The sequence below is a fragment of the Micropterus dolomieu genome, linkage group LG07, assembly GCF_021292245.1.
Source record: "Micropterus dolomieu isolate WLL.071019.BEF.003 ecotype Adirondacks linkage group LG07, ASM2129224v1, whole genome shotgun sequence".
Taxonomy (NCBI): Eukaryota; Metazoa; Chordata; class Actinopteri; order Centrarchiformes; family Centrarchidae; genus Micropterus; species Micropterus dolomieu.
This window is the reverse complement of record NC_060156.1, coordinates 863,856-879,840: the sequence shown is the minus strand read 5'-3', so window position 1 is coordinate 879,840 and position 15,985 is coordinate 863,856. Positions and strand designations below refer to the sequence as shown.

At 44.4% G+C, this 15,985-nt stretch overlaps 1 protein-coding gene across 1 annotated transcript in view; it reads right to left on the bottom strand.

Moving 5' to 3' along the window:
• LOC123974006 (myosin light chain kinase, smooth muscle-like) overlaps positions 1-15,072 on the bottom strand; it is a 27,272-nt gene extending 12,200 nt beyond the window's left edge. Inside the window, exons 1-8 of the mRNA XM_046054419.1 lie at positions 14,812-15,072; positions 9,768-9,924; positions 5,943-6,150; positions 3,624-3,669; positions 2,778-2,931; positions 2,519-2,684; positions 2,412-2,433; positions 2,056-2,108 (exon numbers count right to left, since the gene is read on the bottom strand). Of these exons, the coding sequence (XP_045910375.1) occupies positions 2,056-2,108; positions 2,412-2,433; positions 2,519-2,684; positions 2,778-2,931; positions 3,624-3,669; positions 5,943-6,150; positions 9,768-9,920 (802 nt within the window). The 5' untranslated portion in view covers positions 9,921-9,924; positions 14,812-15,072. The remainder of the gene's footprint in view (positions 1-2,055; positions 2,109-2,411; positions 2,434-2,518; positions 2,685-2,777; positions 2,932-3,623; positions 3,670-5,942; positions 6,151-9,767; positions 9,925-14,811) is intronic.
• Positions 15,073-15,985: the final 913 nt, after the last annotated feature.

Sequence of the window (15,985 nt, the reverse complement as noted above, 5' to 3'; positions counted from 1 at the left end):
GAGGTTACCGACACCTCTGAGTCATCTGACTTCAAGTTCAATGACAGTTGTTGTTTCTGCTCCATTTTCAGTTTGTTTCATTTAAAAAAAACAGCGTTTAAAAGCCGTTTAGCTCGGCGAGATGAGCAAAGTGGCATCAGTTGCTAGGTAACAGACATAAAGGTTGATAACCGATGTGGGATTGAGTGTTTAGGATTTGCTAACCTGAGATAAGACAGGATTCCTAAAGTTAGTTAGGATTTGCTTCTGTAATACCAAACTGAGAAAAATCCTCTCTGAGACTCTTCCTGTCTGAACTTAAGACTTAAGACCGGAACCTTCTGTAACTCGGCCCCTGGTCTGCAGTGATGATTTCGGGGAGGACTGGAGGGAACGTAACACTCAATATAATCTGCTGCCTGATATAAAACAGGAAATATACTGATTTACATCTCCGGGCTTGATGAAGTCTTTTTTATTAAGGATCAGATGAACATTTGTCTGTTCAGAGTGCAGAGCAGGAGGAACACGTTACAGTAATGTTTGGCCTGTAACGCACTAATATCTGTCATATTATACCCGTTACAATCTCAGTAACGCTGTTACAACACATTTTAACCCGAAATTAAGTGGTGTTCTGTTTTTTAATAATTCACCAACACTGCAAAACATTTCGGCGTAAAAGAGAAACGTTATTTCCTGTTGCTGGATATTTTTACTCTCATTTGACAGTAACTAGTAATCTATAATGTGTTACAGCAGAGAGCTGATGAACTGGGTACTTTTAGGGTTTAAACTTGTTTCTGCTGAAGAAGAAGTGGCCAGTTGGTGCAGGCTAACCCTAACTCTAATTATAAAGTATGATAAAAACATCACGTGGTTTAGTCTCCTGTCAGAGATCGTTTTGTGTTGGAGGGAAAGAATCTGAAACCCAGTTTGGCCCAGTTTATGTTAAAGGTGTGTAAGAACTGAGAGTCCACCTCTAAAAACACATCAGCTGCTGCTAACTGCCATTAGCTGGTTAGCTCAGTTAGCTGCACAGCTGATGGCCGTCCCATTAGCTGACTGAGTCTGACTGAACCAGAGAAGGCGAGTGGGCGACAGAACCTGGTTCAGCAGCGTCTCTAGTTTGGCATTTTGGCCGTCGACATCTTGTTTTTTTGGAACCAGACGTGACCATATTTGGACGAGTGGGTGGAGCTAGCTAGCTTGGTTAGTTAGGTGCATTTGTAATTCAGGTTAACTGTGATATTAGCTGGGATGCTAATTTTGGCTAGCGACAAACAGGCTTAAAACAAAACGTACGGAGCGAGAGGGAGGTCGGGCATCAGAGAGGCAGCGACAGCGTGTAGAGCCAGACTGTCGCCTCTACAGGTACAAAGTGGTATTACAACACAGGACTAGGCTAGCTGGTTAGCATGCTAACTACAGTTGATATCTTTGCAACACAACGTCTTCTTCATCGTGTTGGCCGCATCTTACACACTGCTCCTTTAAGTCCCCATGAAATCAAAACTGGAGAGTAGTGTTTCTGGGGGCCGATCATTGGACCCCCACTGATTAACGTTACTGTACGAAAACAAAAACGCATCTTTTTAACTGATTTTGGTGAAACTGGATCATATTTGATGGAGAACAATATTTTCTGGTTCTCCCTCTGATGTCCCCCGGCTGCTCTGCCTGAACTATCTGTGATTTACAGAGTTCGCTGATGAACAGACTTACAGCTTAACTTGCTGCTACAGTAACAGCTAACTGCTACCAGCTGCTGTTAGTTAGCTCAGTTAGCTGTCATATTAGCCGGCTCTGCCTGGACTGGGAGCTCGGAGCTCTGGGGGAGTGTTAGTGTTAGGAGGTTTTCAGGACCGAACACGGTACCGAGGGGATTTAACGTTACAGAGCTTCAGGATGGAGAGAGCTTTAGTTTTTGCTAAACCGTTAAGTGCTGCTAACTATCTGTCTGCGTCTGTAGCTAGATAGCTTGGTTAACATTAGCCGGGCTGCTAGCGGTCCTATTAGCTGACTCCGGTCCCGGAGTTCCAAGACGCAAACCCGGCAAGAAAACCTCCTCGGTACCGTCTTCCCTCCCGTCAGCCTGGCTCTGAGGATGTGTTCGGTCCCGGCGGGAGCTGGAACCAGTCCACACAGAGTCTGCATGCCGGGGTGTGGGGGTAACGCACATTCAGCGCTATCGGCTACAGCAAATGTCAATCAATATTTGCGACAAGTCCCCCCCTAGCTTTGTGTTTTAACAGGAACTACGTACATATCAAGAAGCAAATAGCACTCCGGTTTCTGTTTCATGAGTTTCATGAGTTTGGCACTTTCTGACTGTCGAACCATCGTCTGATCCTGGAAAACACGTCTGCAGTAACACAGTTTGATACCGCCATCTTCACGAAGCTGTCAGACAGGTGAGAGGGCACACTCACCTGGAGGAGTCATCAGGAACACCTGGGAGGAGACACGGGACGGAAATATTAATATTCACTTATTCACTCTCAATCACAACCTCCTGGACTCTGATTGGTCGTCTCACCCTGGATGTTGAGTACGGCGGTGGCGGTCGCTGTTCCAGCGCTGTTGGTCACCGAACATGTGTAACTTCCTGCATCCTCCGCACGCACTTCCTGTATCTCCAGAAAGTGCAGACCAGAGCGCTCGTACATGTGGACCCGCCCACAAGACTGAAGCTCCGCCTCCCCCTGATAGAGAGTCAGACAGATGAGCCCTTTTCATCTTGGACTGATGTTACTACTAAAAGACCTTCATTAAGGTGTTAGTTAAGCTATTCCCACCTTGTACCATGTGACCCGGGGTTGTGGGCGTCCGGTTGTTTTGGCGGAGAACTTTCCGGTCTGTCCCAGTTCGGTGAACACTCGGCTCGGTTTAGTGATGAACTTTGGTGGGCTCTCGCTCCAGATACTGGGCCTGTTCTCAGCAGGGGGACACCTGGAATCATGGGAAATGGAGTTCTATGAGCATGACATGACACGGGAAGACGTCTTGGCAGTCTCCTTACAGCCTCAGCCATCTTTATGTAGAGCAGCCGTTCTTTGTTTCAGGTCCTCAGAAAGTTCTTTGCCATGTTGAACTTCCAGTGACCAGGGTGAAGGAGTGTGAGAAAGAACACCAAATTTAACACACCTTCTCACCATTCACACCTGAGACCTTGTAACACTAACGAGTCACATGACACCGGGGAGGGAAAATGGCTAATTGGGCCCAGTTTGGACATTTTCACTTAGCGGTGTCCTCACTGTTGTTGCCAGCAGTTTAGACATTAATGGCTGTGTGATGTGTTATTTTGAGGGGACAGCAGATTTACACTGTTATACAAGCTGTACGTTCACTACTTTACACTGGAGCAAAGTGTCATTTCTTCACTGTTGTCACATGAAAAGACAGCAGTAGCCATCTGAACCAGCGGTCCAAAATGTTAGAGGTGGAAACACCAACACCCCTCCGGCTGTAAGTACGTTTTCCGCACATCTGATTTACTGGTTGAACCACACTGCTCCTGGATGATCCTCAGGCCGGCAGCAGGTCTGAGTCTGAACCTCTTTGATCAGCCGACTCTACAAACTGATCCGGAGAAACATATGACCGGCTAATGGAGGACAGAAGGAAGAAGAAGAGCTCACCCTGTTTTCATGGAGGACGGGAGGCCATATTTCTTCCCAGAATTCTCTGCAGGCGGAGAAACATGAGAGCATTAGAGAACAAAATACTGAAGGTAATTTACGATAATCCTGCCGGTTCACTGGACTTCTGATTCCTGCCTGCTCCTAGTCAGATGTGTTGTCCTGCCTCAGCCTGTTTATTTCCATGTGTGTGACAAAATCACTGACCTGCATCAGCTCTGCCTCAGGCGTCAGGTGTTACCCTGCTCACACCTGACAGTGTGCAAGGAAGAGATTAAATGAACCAATATTCATAAATATAAGCGGCCTTCTCGTTCAGTTAGCTTGTTTAGTCAATGTGCTGGTGTTTGGTTTAACGGAGTGTGAAGAAACTCTGACCGAGTCTGGATGTGTTTGAGAAACAGGAAACTCCCGTCAAGCTGTTTACGACGCAGTAAAACCGGACACGCATGCACACACACAGTTAAATATCCCTCGGGTCGAGCCTGGAAACCTGCAGGATTATCAGTGTTAGAATCAGAGTTTCACCTGATCAGAATTGGATTCTTGTGTCCAGGATTTATATTAATTATATTAATGAGAGTTTAATAAGAATTGTAAAGATCAACCTGTCAGCGTCCTTTAGTAGTATCGGCGGTAGTATTAGCAGGAGTAATCCTAGCATAAGTAGCATCGGCAGTATTAGCAGGAGTAATCCTAGCATTAGTAGTATCAGCAGTGGTATTAGCAAGAGTAATCCTAGCCTAAGTAGCATCAGCAGTATTAGCAGAAGTAATCCTAGCATTAATAGTATAAATAGTAGTATTAGCAGGAGTAATCCTAGCATTAGTAGTTTCGGCGGTAGTATTAGCAGGAGTAATCTTAGCATTAGTAGTTTCGGCTGCAGTATTAGCAGGAGTAATCTTAGCATAAGTAGTATCGGCGGCAGTATTAGCAGGAGTAATCCTAGCATAAGTAGTATCAGTGGCAGTATTAGCAGGAGTAATCCTAGCATAAGTAGCATCGGCAGTATTAGCAGGAGTAATCCTAGCATTAGTAGTATTGGCGGCAGTATTAGCAGGAGTAATCCTAGCATTAGTAGTATTGGCGGTAGTATTACCAGGAGTAATCCTAGCATTAGTAGTTTCGGCGGCAGTATTAGCAGGAGTAATCCTAGCATTAGTGGTATCAATAGTAGTATTAGCAGGAGTAATCCTAGCATCAGTAGTAGTATTACCAGGAGTAATCCTAGCCTAAGTAGCATCGGCAGTATTAGCAGAAGTAATCCTAGCATTAATAGTATAAATAGTAGTATTAGCAGGAGTAATCCTAGCATTAGTAGTTTCGGCGGTAGTATTAGCAGGAGTAATCCTAGCATCAGTAGTAGTATTATCAGGAGTAATCCTAGCCTAAGTAGCATCGGCAGTATTAGCAGGAGTAATCCTAGCATTAGTAGTTTCGGCGGTAGTATTAGCAGGAGTAATCCTAGCATTAGCAGTTTCGGCGGCAGTATCAGCAGGAGTAATCCTAGCATTAGTAGTATCGGCGGCAGTATTAGCAGGAGTAATCCTAGCATTAGTAGTATCGGCGGCAGTATCAGCAGGAGTAATCCTAGCATTAGTAGTATCGGCGGCAGTATTAGCAGGAGTAATCCTAGCATAAGTACTATCAGTGGCAGTATTAGCAGGAGTAATCCTAGCATAAGTAGCATCGGCAGTATTAGCAGGAGTAATCCTAGCATTAGTAGTATTGGCGGTAGTATTAGCAGGAGTAATCCTAGCATTAGTAGTTTCAGCGGCAGTATTAGCAGGAGTAATCCTAGCATTAGTGGTATCAATAGTAGTATTAGCAGGAGTAATCCTAGCATCAGTAGTAGTATTACCAGGAGTAATCCTAGCATTAGTAGTATCGGCGGCAGTATTAGCAGGAGTAATCCTAGCATTAGTAGTTTCGGCGGCAGTATTAGCAGGAGTAATCCTAGCATTAGTAGTATCAGTAGTAGTATTACCAGGAGTAATCCTAGAATTAGTAGTATCAGTAGTAGTATTAGCAGGAGTAATTCTAGCATCAGTAGTAGTATTAGCAGGAGTAATCCTAGCATTAGTAGTATCGGTGGTAGTATTAGCAGGAGTAATCCTAGCATTAGTAGTATCGGTGGTAGTATTAGCAGGAGTAATCCTAGCATTAGTAGTATCGGCGGTAGTATTAGCAGGAGTAATCCTAGCATTAGTAGTAGTATTACCAGGAGTAATCCTAGCATTAGTAGTATCGGCGGTAGTATTAGCAGGAGTAATCCTAGCATAGTAGTATCAGTATCAGTGTCAGTAGTATTATTCCAACCTTGCCGGAGGATCTCCACGGTAACCTGCCGGCTGCCGGCCCGATTGGTTGCCTGACAGGTATAACGGCCCAGGTCCTCCTCTCTGACTCCGCCCACCACCAGGCTGAAGGTGCCCCGCCCACTTTGCTCCACGACATAACGCTCTCCACCAATCACAGCCCTCCCTTCTCTGTACCACGTGACTTGAGGCTCAGGATGACCACGCACCTGAAAGACAGACGCCATCATCACCACTGGTGTGACAGCAAACTGATCAGGAGCTGCCCGGCGCCCCCTACAGGCCGCAGAACTCATTACGGACACAAAACCAACACACAACTTGCTGAGCACGCTCAGTTTGTCCTGAGGGTGGCGCTAGAGGAAAGATCAGGGTGTCACAAACATGTGAGGAGCAGGAAGGAGATCATATCAGTTGGACATCAGCTACTGAAGTCAGGCCTCTGAAGCAGGACTGTACAACGGCTGTCACCAGACCAGATACTTCAGTACCAAGGTGATGCTAAAATTCTGAAAACATGTCAATACTTGTGCAATACGATCCATTTCAATCATCAGTAAATGTTTTGTTTTTCAATATAAACATCACAGAGTTAGATAGAGACCACCCTGAAACATTTCACACCTGAGAGTTTGCAAAGAAAAGTTCAGAAAATTAAATAACTAAATTAATTTAATAATTAATAATGCATATTTCAAGGCAGTAATGTCAATATCTTACAGATTGACATTAACCCGCCTCTCATCTGTCCTGGACATCCTCTCACCGCTGTTAGTTGTTCAAATGTTGTATAAATAAAGGAGTCTGTGTTGAAGTACATTAGTTTTTTATCGTGGTATTAAATTGGGTATCGAGTATCATGGAATTTTACTGGTATCTGTATCGACTGCTAACTTTCTGGTATCGTGAAGCCCGTACTGTATCAGCTCCGGCTGATTTCAGGTTCGGGCTGAACTTTGTTGTTTGACGAGCACAACGCCTGATTAATTAACCAAACGACCAACGATCTGACTGTTCCTTGATCTGGTATTTTGGTTGCCTGTCTGCAGTTTGAGCAGTTTTATGGTCCGATTCGTTATAAACTGTCGTCAGCTTGTTTTTAATTAACAGCCTGCTAGCAGCTTTGTACTTGACACAGCAGTGCTAACAGCTAAACATCAGCACGCTCACATGCTGATGTTTAGCAGGTATAATGTCCATAAGTTTAACGTGTTAGCATGCTAACATTAGATAATTAGCAGTATTCACAGTGCAGATGAGGCTCATGGGATGCCTTCTAAACCAAAGAGTTGGACACACTAGCATGTTGACCTTATGGTGGCGCTAGATGAACATCCTGAGGGGAACATGAAGGTCTGATCCATGGTTCAGTCTGGAGTAAAGTGTCAGACAGACTGACATCAGTATCCACAGAGAAAACTTTATGTAAAATAGATTTACGTGTGTTTTGATGTGGGGAAAAAATGTCCAGTGAATATAACGTGAACAAATATCAGTCCTCCAGGAGCCAGCTGACCTGCAGTCTGCTCACGCTCTCCAGGAGACTCCCAGGCTCCAGTTTATTAACGATATCATCAAAAGAACGTGGAGGGAACACGTCTCTCGTCAGCAGATCCTCCAGTCAGACAGAGGCAGAAATCAAACACAAGCATTGCGTGTGTGAGTGTGTGTGTGTGTGTGCAGCATGTGGCGTGCAGATGTGGCGACTGTTTGATGACTTCGAGCTCGACTCCCATAAGGCCTTGCAGCTCCATTAATCTCCATGTTTTGATTTTCTTCACAGAGCTGTGGACTGGCAGTGCATTCAGGTGATGTGGGATTATTGACAACATTCTTACCAAGAAGACTATACACAACAAAAATGTCTTTACAGAAGACAGAAACCAGAAGAGACACAAATCAGATAACCTGCCGGGACCTGTTGGAACCTGCCGGGACCTGCCAGGACCTGTTGGGACCTATTTGGATGTGCCGGGACCTGTTGGGACCTGCAGTGACATCTTGACACCTGATGGAACCTGTTGGGACCTGCAGTGACCTGCAGTGACCTGTGCGGACTTGTTGTGACATGCTGGGACGTGCATTGACCTGTTGGGACCTGCAGTGACCTTTTGGGACCTGTGGTGACTTGTTGGGACCTGATGGAACCTGTTGGGACCTGTGGGGACTTGTTGGGACCTGATGGAACCTGTTGGGACCTACAGTGACTTGTTGGGACCTGATGGAACCTGTTGGGACCTGATGGAACCTGTTGGGACCTGCAGTGACTTGTTGGGACCTGATGGAACCTGTTGGGACCTGCAGTGACTTGTTGGGACCTGTGGGGACTTGTTGGGACCCGATGGAACCTGTTGGGACCTGCAGTGACTTGTTCGGACCTGATGGAACCTGTTGGGACCTGTGGGGACTTGTTGGGACCTGATGGAACCTGTTGGGACCTACAGTGACTTGTTGGGACCTGATGGAACCTGTTGGGACCTGATGGAACCTGTTGGGACCTGCAGTGACTTGTTGGGACCTGATGGAACCTGTTGGGACCTGCAGTGACTTGTTGGGACCTGTGGGGACTTGTTGGGACCCGATGGAACCTGTTGGGACCTGCAGTGACTTGTTCGGACCTGATGGAACCTGTTGGGACCTGTGGGGACTTGTTGGGACCTGATGGAACCTGTTGGGACCTACAGTGACTTGTTGGGACCTGATGGAACCTGTTGGGACCTGATGGAACCTGTTGGGACCTGCAGTGACTTGTTGGGACCTGATGGAACCTGTTGGGACCTGCAGTGACTTGTTGGGACCTGTGGGGACTTGTTGGGACCCGATGGAACCTGTTGGGACCTGCAGTGACTTGTTCGGACCTGATGGAACCTGTTGGGACCTGTGGGGACTTGTTGGGACCTGATGGAACCTGTTGGGACCTACAGTGACTTGTTGGGACCTGATGGAACCTGTTGGGACCTGCAGTGACTTGTTCGGACCTGATGGAACCTGTTGGGACCTGTGGGGACTTGTTGGGACCTGATGGAACCTGTTGGGACCTACAGTGACTTGTTGGGACCTGATGGAACCTGTTGGGACCTGCAGTGACCTGCAGTGACCTGTTGGGACCTGATGGAACGTGTTGGGACCTACAGTGACTTGTTGGGACCTGATGGAACCTGTTGGGACCTGCAGTGACCTGTTGGGACCTGTGGGGACTTGTTGGGACCTGATGGAACCTGTTGGGACCTACAGTGACTTGTTGGGACCTGATGGAACCTGTTGGGACCTGCAGTGACCTGCAGTGACCTGTTGGGACCTGATGGAACGTGTTGGGACCTACAGTGACTTGTTGGGACCTGATGGAACCTGTTGGGACCTGCAGTGACCTGTTGGGACCTGTGGGGACTTGTTGGGACCTGATGGAACCTGTTGGGACCTACAGTGACTTGTTGGGACCTGATGGAACCTGTTGGGACCTGCAGTGACCTGCAGTGACCTGTTGGGACCTGATGGAACGTGTTGGGACCTACAGTGACTTGTTGGGACCTGATGGAACCTGTTGGGACCTGCAGTGACCTGTTGGGACCTGTGGGGACTTGTTGGGACCTGATGGAACCTGTTGGGACCTACAGTGACTTGTTGGGACCTGATGGAACCTGTTGGGACCTGCAGTGACCTGCAGTGACCTGTTGGGACCTGATGGAACGTGTTGGGACCTACAGTGACTTGTTGGGACCTGATGGAACCTGTTGGGACCTGCAGTGACCTGTTGGGACCTGCAGGGACATGCTGGGTCTGGGTCCTGTTGTGATGTTTGTGTCTCAGAAGCTAAACTGTGTCCCACCTTCCCCTCCAGTCGGGCGTCTCCCCCCAGGGCGACCCTGGCGTTGCGTGGAGGCAGGACGAAGGCTGGAGGCTCGTTGCCGAGGGAACTGCCTCCTGGTGATGGGCCTGTTACCTTGGAGACGGCAGAGGAAGCCAACCGGATGTTGCTCATCCTGCTGTCAGAGAACGAACACAGAGTGATATCAGCCAATCATCATGTGAGTCTCGGCCTCCTGCAGCAGGTTTCCTCCTCTAACCCACGTAGCTCTGCTGCTAACTGTGCTAGCTGCCATTAGCCCCGCCCCCCCCATGTTCACTCTCCCTCGCTTTGTATTTCTCTGCGAGGCGGCGCAGCGTTCATAATGTTGCTCACTCTGGTGTGAGCTGAAGGATGAACAGATGAAAGACATGCAGATAAAAACATCATGTGTGTGAACACGCCAACATCACGCCAACATGTGACTCGCTCCACATGTTTGACCTTATAAGGATGAAAAGGATCATCAGTTCGTGTTCGGTGAAGCTTCGGGTGAGTTACTGACTCGCACTTTAATTCTTGACTTAGCTGATCTCATCTCAGCTTTAAGCTTCTTCAGCCTAAACCTGGAGTCTTCCAAGGCGCTGAGGCGAGAGGGCCAGGTGCATGCTGGGACACATTTAATCTGAAGTTCTGTTACAGTCTCCAAACGACAGAGATCTGACGACGGGCTCCGATGTCCGTTTCCTCTCGTTTGGATCGTGTGTCGCAGGTGTCACCCAATCAGCAGTGTACGTGTACATATACGCCGCCGTTCTGAAAGGCCGAGAAGTCAGTGTGTCTGTTTCCGCTGATTGAGGCTCTTAACTCTGACACTTCATCTCTCCTCAGCTAAGGGTTTTTACTACATTTAGAGAGATTCTACAGTCAGGGACGCACCAAATGAATCTTTCCTGAATACTGAACAAGGTTTTTCACATATATTTTGCCTTTTTTTACCCCTTGCATAAATTAAACAGTCAAAATGAGTTTTTTCCTCAGTGTTTCCCACAGGATGTGGAGAGACTATGGCGGGGGGGTCCGGGGCCCGAGAGGAGCCGGTAAAGTAAATTACATGAGTCCAATTACTTTTACTTTTACTTCTGTGAATATAATCCTATTAATCTTGTTTCCATCCTGTACAGACGCCTTATTCTCACCTCCTCGTGCTAAATTCATCCAGTCCGAACCGGTTTGATAAACTGTGACAGAAACACTCAAAGCGGTTCTTTTCTAAGAAGTCAGCCACAGATGGAGCGGATGTGCTGGGAGACAGTTCAGCAGAACAGCGTCTGCAAACAGCTCTGACACTCTAAAATGCTCCCACACTGCCGACACGTCAACGTGACTGTTCGGTAAAATTTATTCGGTCTTTTTCCTCACTAGGCTGAACACAGAAAGTGCTTTTTTTCATGTTTTCGGACGATTAATTTCGGTTGCTGTAGATTTAGTGCATCCCTACTGACAGCAGTAAAACTGAGACTGTTTGCAACAGCACTTGAAATGTTGTGGAAAGAAACGAAGACAGGAAAACCAAATTGGTCAGAGGAGGAACGGATTGGACTGCTGGAGGAATTTAATAAAAGAAAGCACAAATTAAAAAAGCACATTTGATCCATAAATAACAGCAAACAGGAAACAGTGACGGTGGGTCCATCCAGGAGACCTAAGAGAAATCTGACAATTTTGTTCTGGCCAAAAAAGAAATTTATGTCTTTTGTGCACCTGTTTAACAAAGGTTCAAGATAAGGAGAAAGGGTGTTTTGTGAAACTGGGTTTATTTAAAGGAAACGTTAACTCTGACTTTAAGGTAACCTCCTGACTTTCCGGTCCTGGGGGATTCAGATCGACTGACAGACTCCTGGTCACCGAGCACGCTCGGTGCGAGCGCTCCATCAGACAGTTTGAGTTCCTGCTGTGTTGGTTAGATGTTTGTTGGAAGAGCAAACGGTTTCATCTGAGTGGAACAAGCGGCTTGTGTTTTCAGAACAAACAGAGCCGGCCTGCTGTTGGTTTTCCTGCTGTCACAGTTAAAATATGCTGCTAACACGCTCTCACATTCTCCGGCTGCCTTACATGGCTTCACAGCCGCTCACAGCTGCTAAATACACTTTATTTTTCTGTTTTTAAATACCGTTTTTATCTAAAAGTCAACCTCTGCTTCCTGCTAAGTCCACGTTAGTGCTGCAGCTCGAACGCAGGAACAACACAGCGGGTGTTGCTGTAGTAATCATGTGATTGGTTGATTGTTTCCAGACATGTTTCTGAAAATCACAAGTTAAATACGTGAAGTTCAAAACTGCAGAGAGACTCCTAATGATGCTAACGCTAATCTTGCTGCCTCTAACATGCTGTTTGTTTATAAACCAGAGTTTATTAGCAGCAGCTAATGTAGCACGTTAAGGGTTAGCACATATTCACCATGTTCAATTAGCATGTTAGTGCTAAATACAAAGCACAGCTGAAGCTGAAAAACAGAAGCTGAAGCTAATGTCGATGAAGTTAAGTTTGTCAGGAAACAGTCAGGAGCTAATCCCAAATACTAGCTTAGTGTTTTAGGTGTGAAAAATATACTCAGGTTGGATAAATACATACAAAGCTAACGTGGTTATCGATGAACAAGCTAACGTTACTGTTAATCTGGGACAATAAAACCACCTGAAACATATTTTATTATGAAATATTATCTGGAAAAAACTGACAAAAACAAACCTTTCACGGTTTTAATGTCAGAGTTTATATCTTTGTGTTGCCTTTAAAAACTAAAAATACATAAGTTTAGGTCTTTTCAACCCGCTGACATTATCGTCTCTACTTTATAGTATACAGTAACAGCATTTACAATACACGATATGCTATATGTGCATTTCAATGATTTAACTACTTTATTATGACCACCTCCGAAATTAGCTTTGCTACCTTTAGCATTAAGTTTTGCTGAAATGTTAAAGTTAAAGTTTTATTTGCTCTGTAAACAGAGGTGACATGCAACTTAGTACATTTACTCAAAGTAAAATTTTGAGGTACTTGTACTGTAAGTATTTCCATGTTCTGAGAGCATATTTTGTACTTCTTTACATCTATCTGAGATTATTAATCCAAAATATAAAACAACATTATAGATTAAGCTAAGCGGCAGAATATAAAGTCAGCTTCACCTGCTGCAGCATTAAAGTGATTAACACATGAATGCAGCGATAATTATTATCCAGTAATCTAATACATATTATTAGTATGCATTATCTGTACTTTTACTTTTGGTACTTTTATTTTGATGGTAATACTTTTACTTTCACTAAGATATTGAATGTGTGACTGAAGTAAAACATGTGAGCACTCCTTCCTCCACTGACCTTGGCTGCGTTTAGAGCGAATGAGGAAACAGGAAGAAGAATTTACTGATACCAGATGTGGGGGGAGCACCTGATGGACGATCGATCTGACAAATAATTTCTTCTGACGATCAGCTGACTTCACACGGAAACCGAGATAACAGACGACCTCGCAGCAACACAGAAACCAGAGGGCTGATGGGAATGTTTGCAGTCAGCGATTCAGTTGTTACACAGATGCTGAAACACACCAACACACACTCAGTATCAGTGTAAAGACAGAGCAGCTTCCCACCATCGAGCCAAAACTCAGCATGAGAGAGAGAGAGAGAGAGAGAGAGGTGAAGCTCTCTCGCCCATCTGCACTTGTCATCAACACAGTTTATCATCAGGAGGGAAACTTTTCTCTCCCAGTTTCCGCTGAAAACAAGCAGGAACCTCCGGGTCTGAAGAGTGAAGCCTTAAACCTGCGTCCTCTCCAGCAGCCAGCGGGGGGCGACTCCAGCGGCTGCAGAAAGAAGTGTGACTGTATAGAAGTCTATGAGAAAATGTTTCTACTTGTCAGCTGATTTATTCCCTCAGTAAACACTTTCCTGATGAGTTTCTGGTCTCAGTCGCTAGTTTCAAGTCTTCTTCAACACAGCAGATTGGTTTGATATAAACATGCAGAATGCTAATATAGGCAAATGAAAAAGAATTACAACGTAAAGGTACAAGATGTAAGAAGGGATAATGAATGTTTTAAATCTTACACATTACACCTTTAAGATCACAGAACCGGTCAGAAAAATCAAACTGAAGTTGGACACCAGAAGAGAAACTCCTGCATCGTCTTTACAACACAAGAATCATAAAGTTTTTATACCCTCTTTAAATCATCACACATATACACGTGTACATCTCCTGAAGCAAAACAGGAAGCAGTAGAAGATCAGAAACGATCAACTATCAGATGCTGAAACAGTTTTAGACGTTCTGTCCAGAATAAACTTCAAAGGCAAAGAAAGAAAAGTTCCCAGCATGCAGCAGAGTTCATTTACAGGTTGAGTCTTTTAATCGGAGGAGATTCCTTCATGTCAGTCGACCGTTTCACAAACATCCTCAAACACTGAAGACACAGTTTCCCACGTTCATCCAGGAAAAGTCACAGCTTGAATCATTATTCTGATTTTATCAATTATTTCAATGAACAAACAACAGATATTCTGATATTCTTGGTGCAAATAATGATGTAAATAAGTCTTATTTAATGTTTTGTTATGTGAGGGTCACTTGGGTTTATGGTAATAATCTGAATATTTTTTAATTAAACATATTTTAAGGGACTCTTATTTTACCTCCAAAGTTTGGACTAAATTAACTGATAAACTTATTATAAAGTTATTGTAAATTAATTGTTTATTTATTAGGTAGTAAAAACTGAAGGTGTTCAGTTTCAGAATAAAATAAAAGTTACAACAACAAAGTTATTAGGAAGAAATGATCATTTAAGACTTTTCTTGTTTGCAGTGTATTTAAACCAAACTGTCTGTGCACATTAAACGCGTTGATCAGAATTAAACTGATGTTTGTTTTGTTTGTGATCACGAGCCGCGTGGAGCCGCTGACCCCGCCCACCTGAGGTCCGACAGAAAGAAAACGTTCACACTTCAGTAACAGATTAAACAGCAGAGTTAAAGTGTCTCAGATGGAGGAAGAAATAAAAACAGACTTACAGAAAGTTTCTCCCGTGACTCTCTGAAGAAAGAATCTGAGCTTCACAGCGGAGCTTTCTTCACCTGAATAATCAGGACATTCATCACCAGATCAATCCTGCTTTCTAGTTTAACCTCCGCCTTCCTCCTTCAGTGTTCACTGTTCTCCTGCCGCTCCGGTGGAAACTCAGTCTGTCTGAAAACAGGAGCTGCAGGAGGGGGAAGATCACATGGGCGGAACGACTGATTCTAGGGCCCCCAGTGGCCCCCTGGACCCCCTCTGCTCTTGGTAGTAGCCTGTGCATGATTTTTTAATTCCTGTTGCATTTATCACGTAGGTTTGACCGCCAAACTGGGCTCCCGCCTGTTTATTCAGCCATGCTTCCAGTCAGCAACTATAACACAGGCTAATTCCTTTGTGGTAAAGTGGTAGTTAATGATTATAACACAGAATTAGGTTTTGAGTTTGCTTGTATTAACTGCAACCATGTGTGGAGACAATAACACCACCCTATAAAAACTAAGCCAGCACCTGCCTGTGTATGGTATTGTAGTAACAGCTGGGATGGAGTAAGGATTCACCCTTCACTGTCCACCTATTACCATTCAATAGGGTTTCATTATTGACATTTAATAGGTGAGCAAACCACTTTTTGAAACTCTTTTTTTATTGGTCACTGATTCCAGAGTGGTGTCCTGCATTTCTTAGTCTTTATTAATATTTTTGTAAAATTAATAACTTTGTTTTATAATTGATAGTTTTGCTAATAACCAAACCTGCCCCTACCAGATTCCAACAATGTTGTTATAAGAAAAGTTTCTTGTAATTTATATATTTGGTGTGTACGAATAAAAAAATCAAACATCAAAATTGGCATAATAAAATACGTAATTATACAAATAATGATCATCATAATTTGATGTTTTGTTAAATTCAAGTAGCTACAATACATTTTAATGACTTAATAATAATAAATTAATAATCAATTAATGCAAAACGTCTAAAGCAGTTTAATGCTCTTATAAAACACACAACATGAGATGGTAAAAGAATAATATTGAGAACATTTTCTATTTTAAAGTGAAACTGTACAAAGAAACAGGATATTATTTACATTAACAAAACCCACATTTACAAGATTTAAAAGATCAACCAATCTTGCCTCTTTTCCTGAACACACCAGCTGGTGTTAAA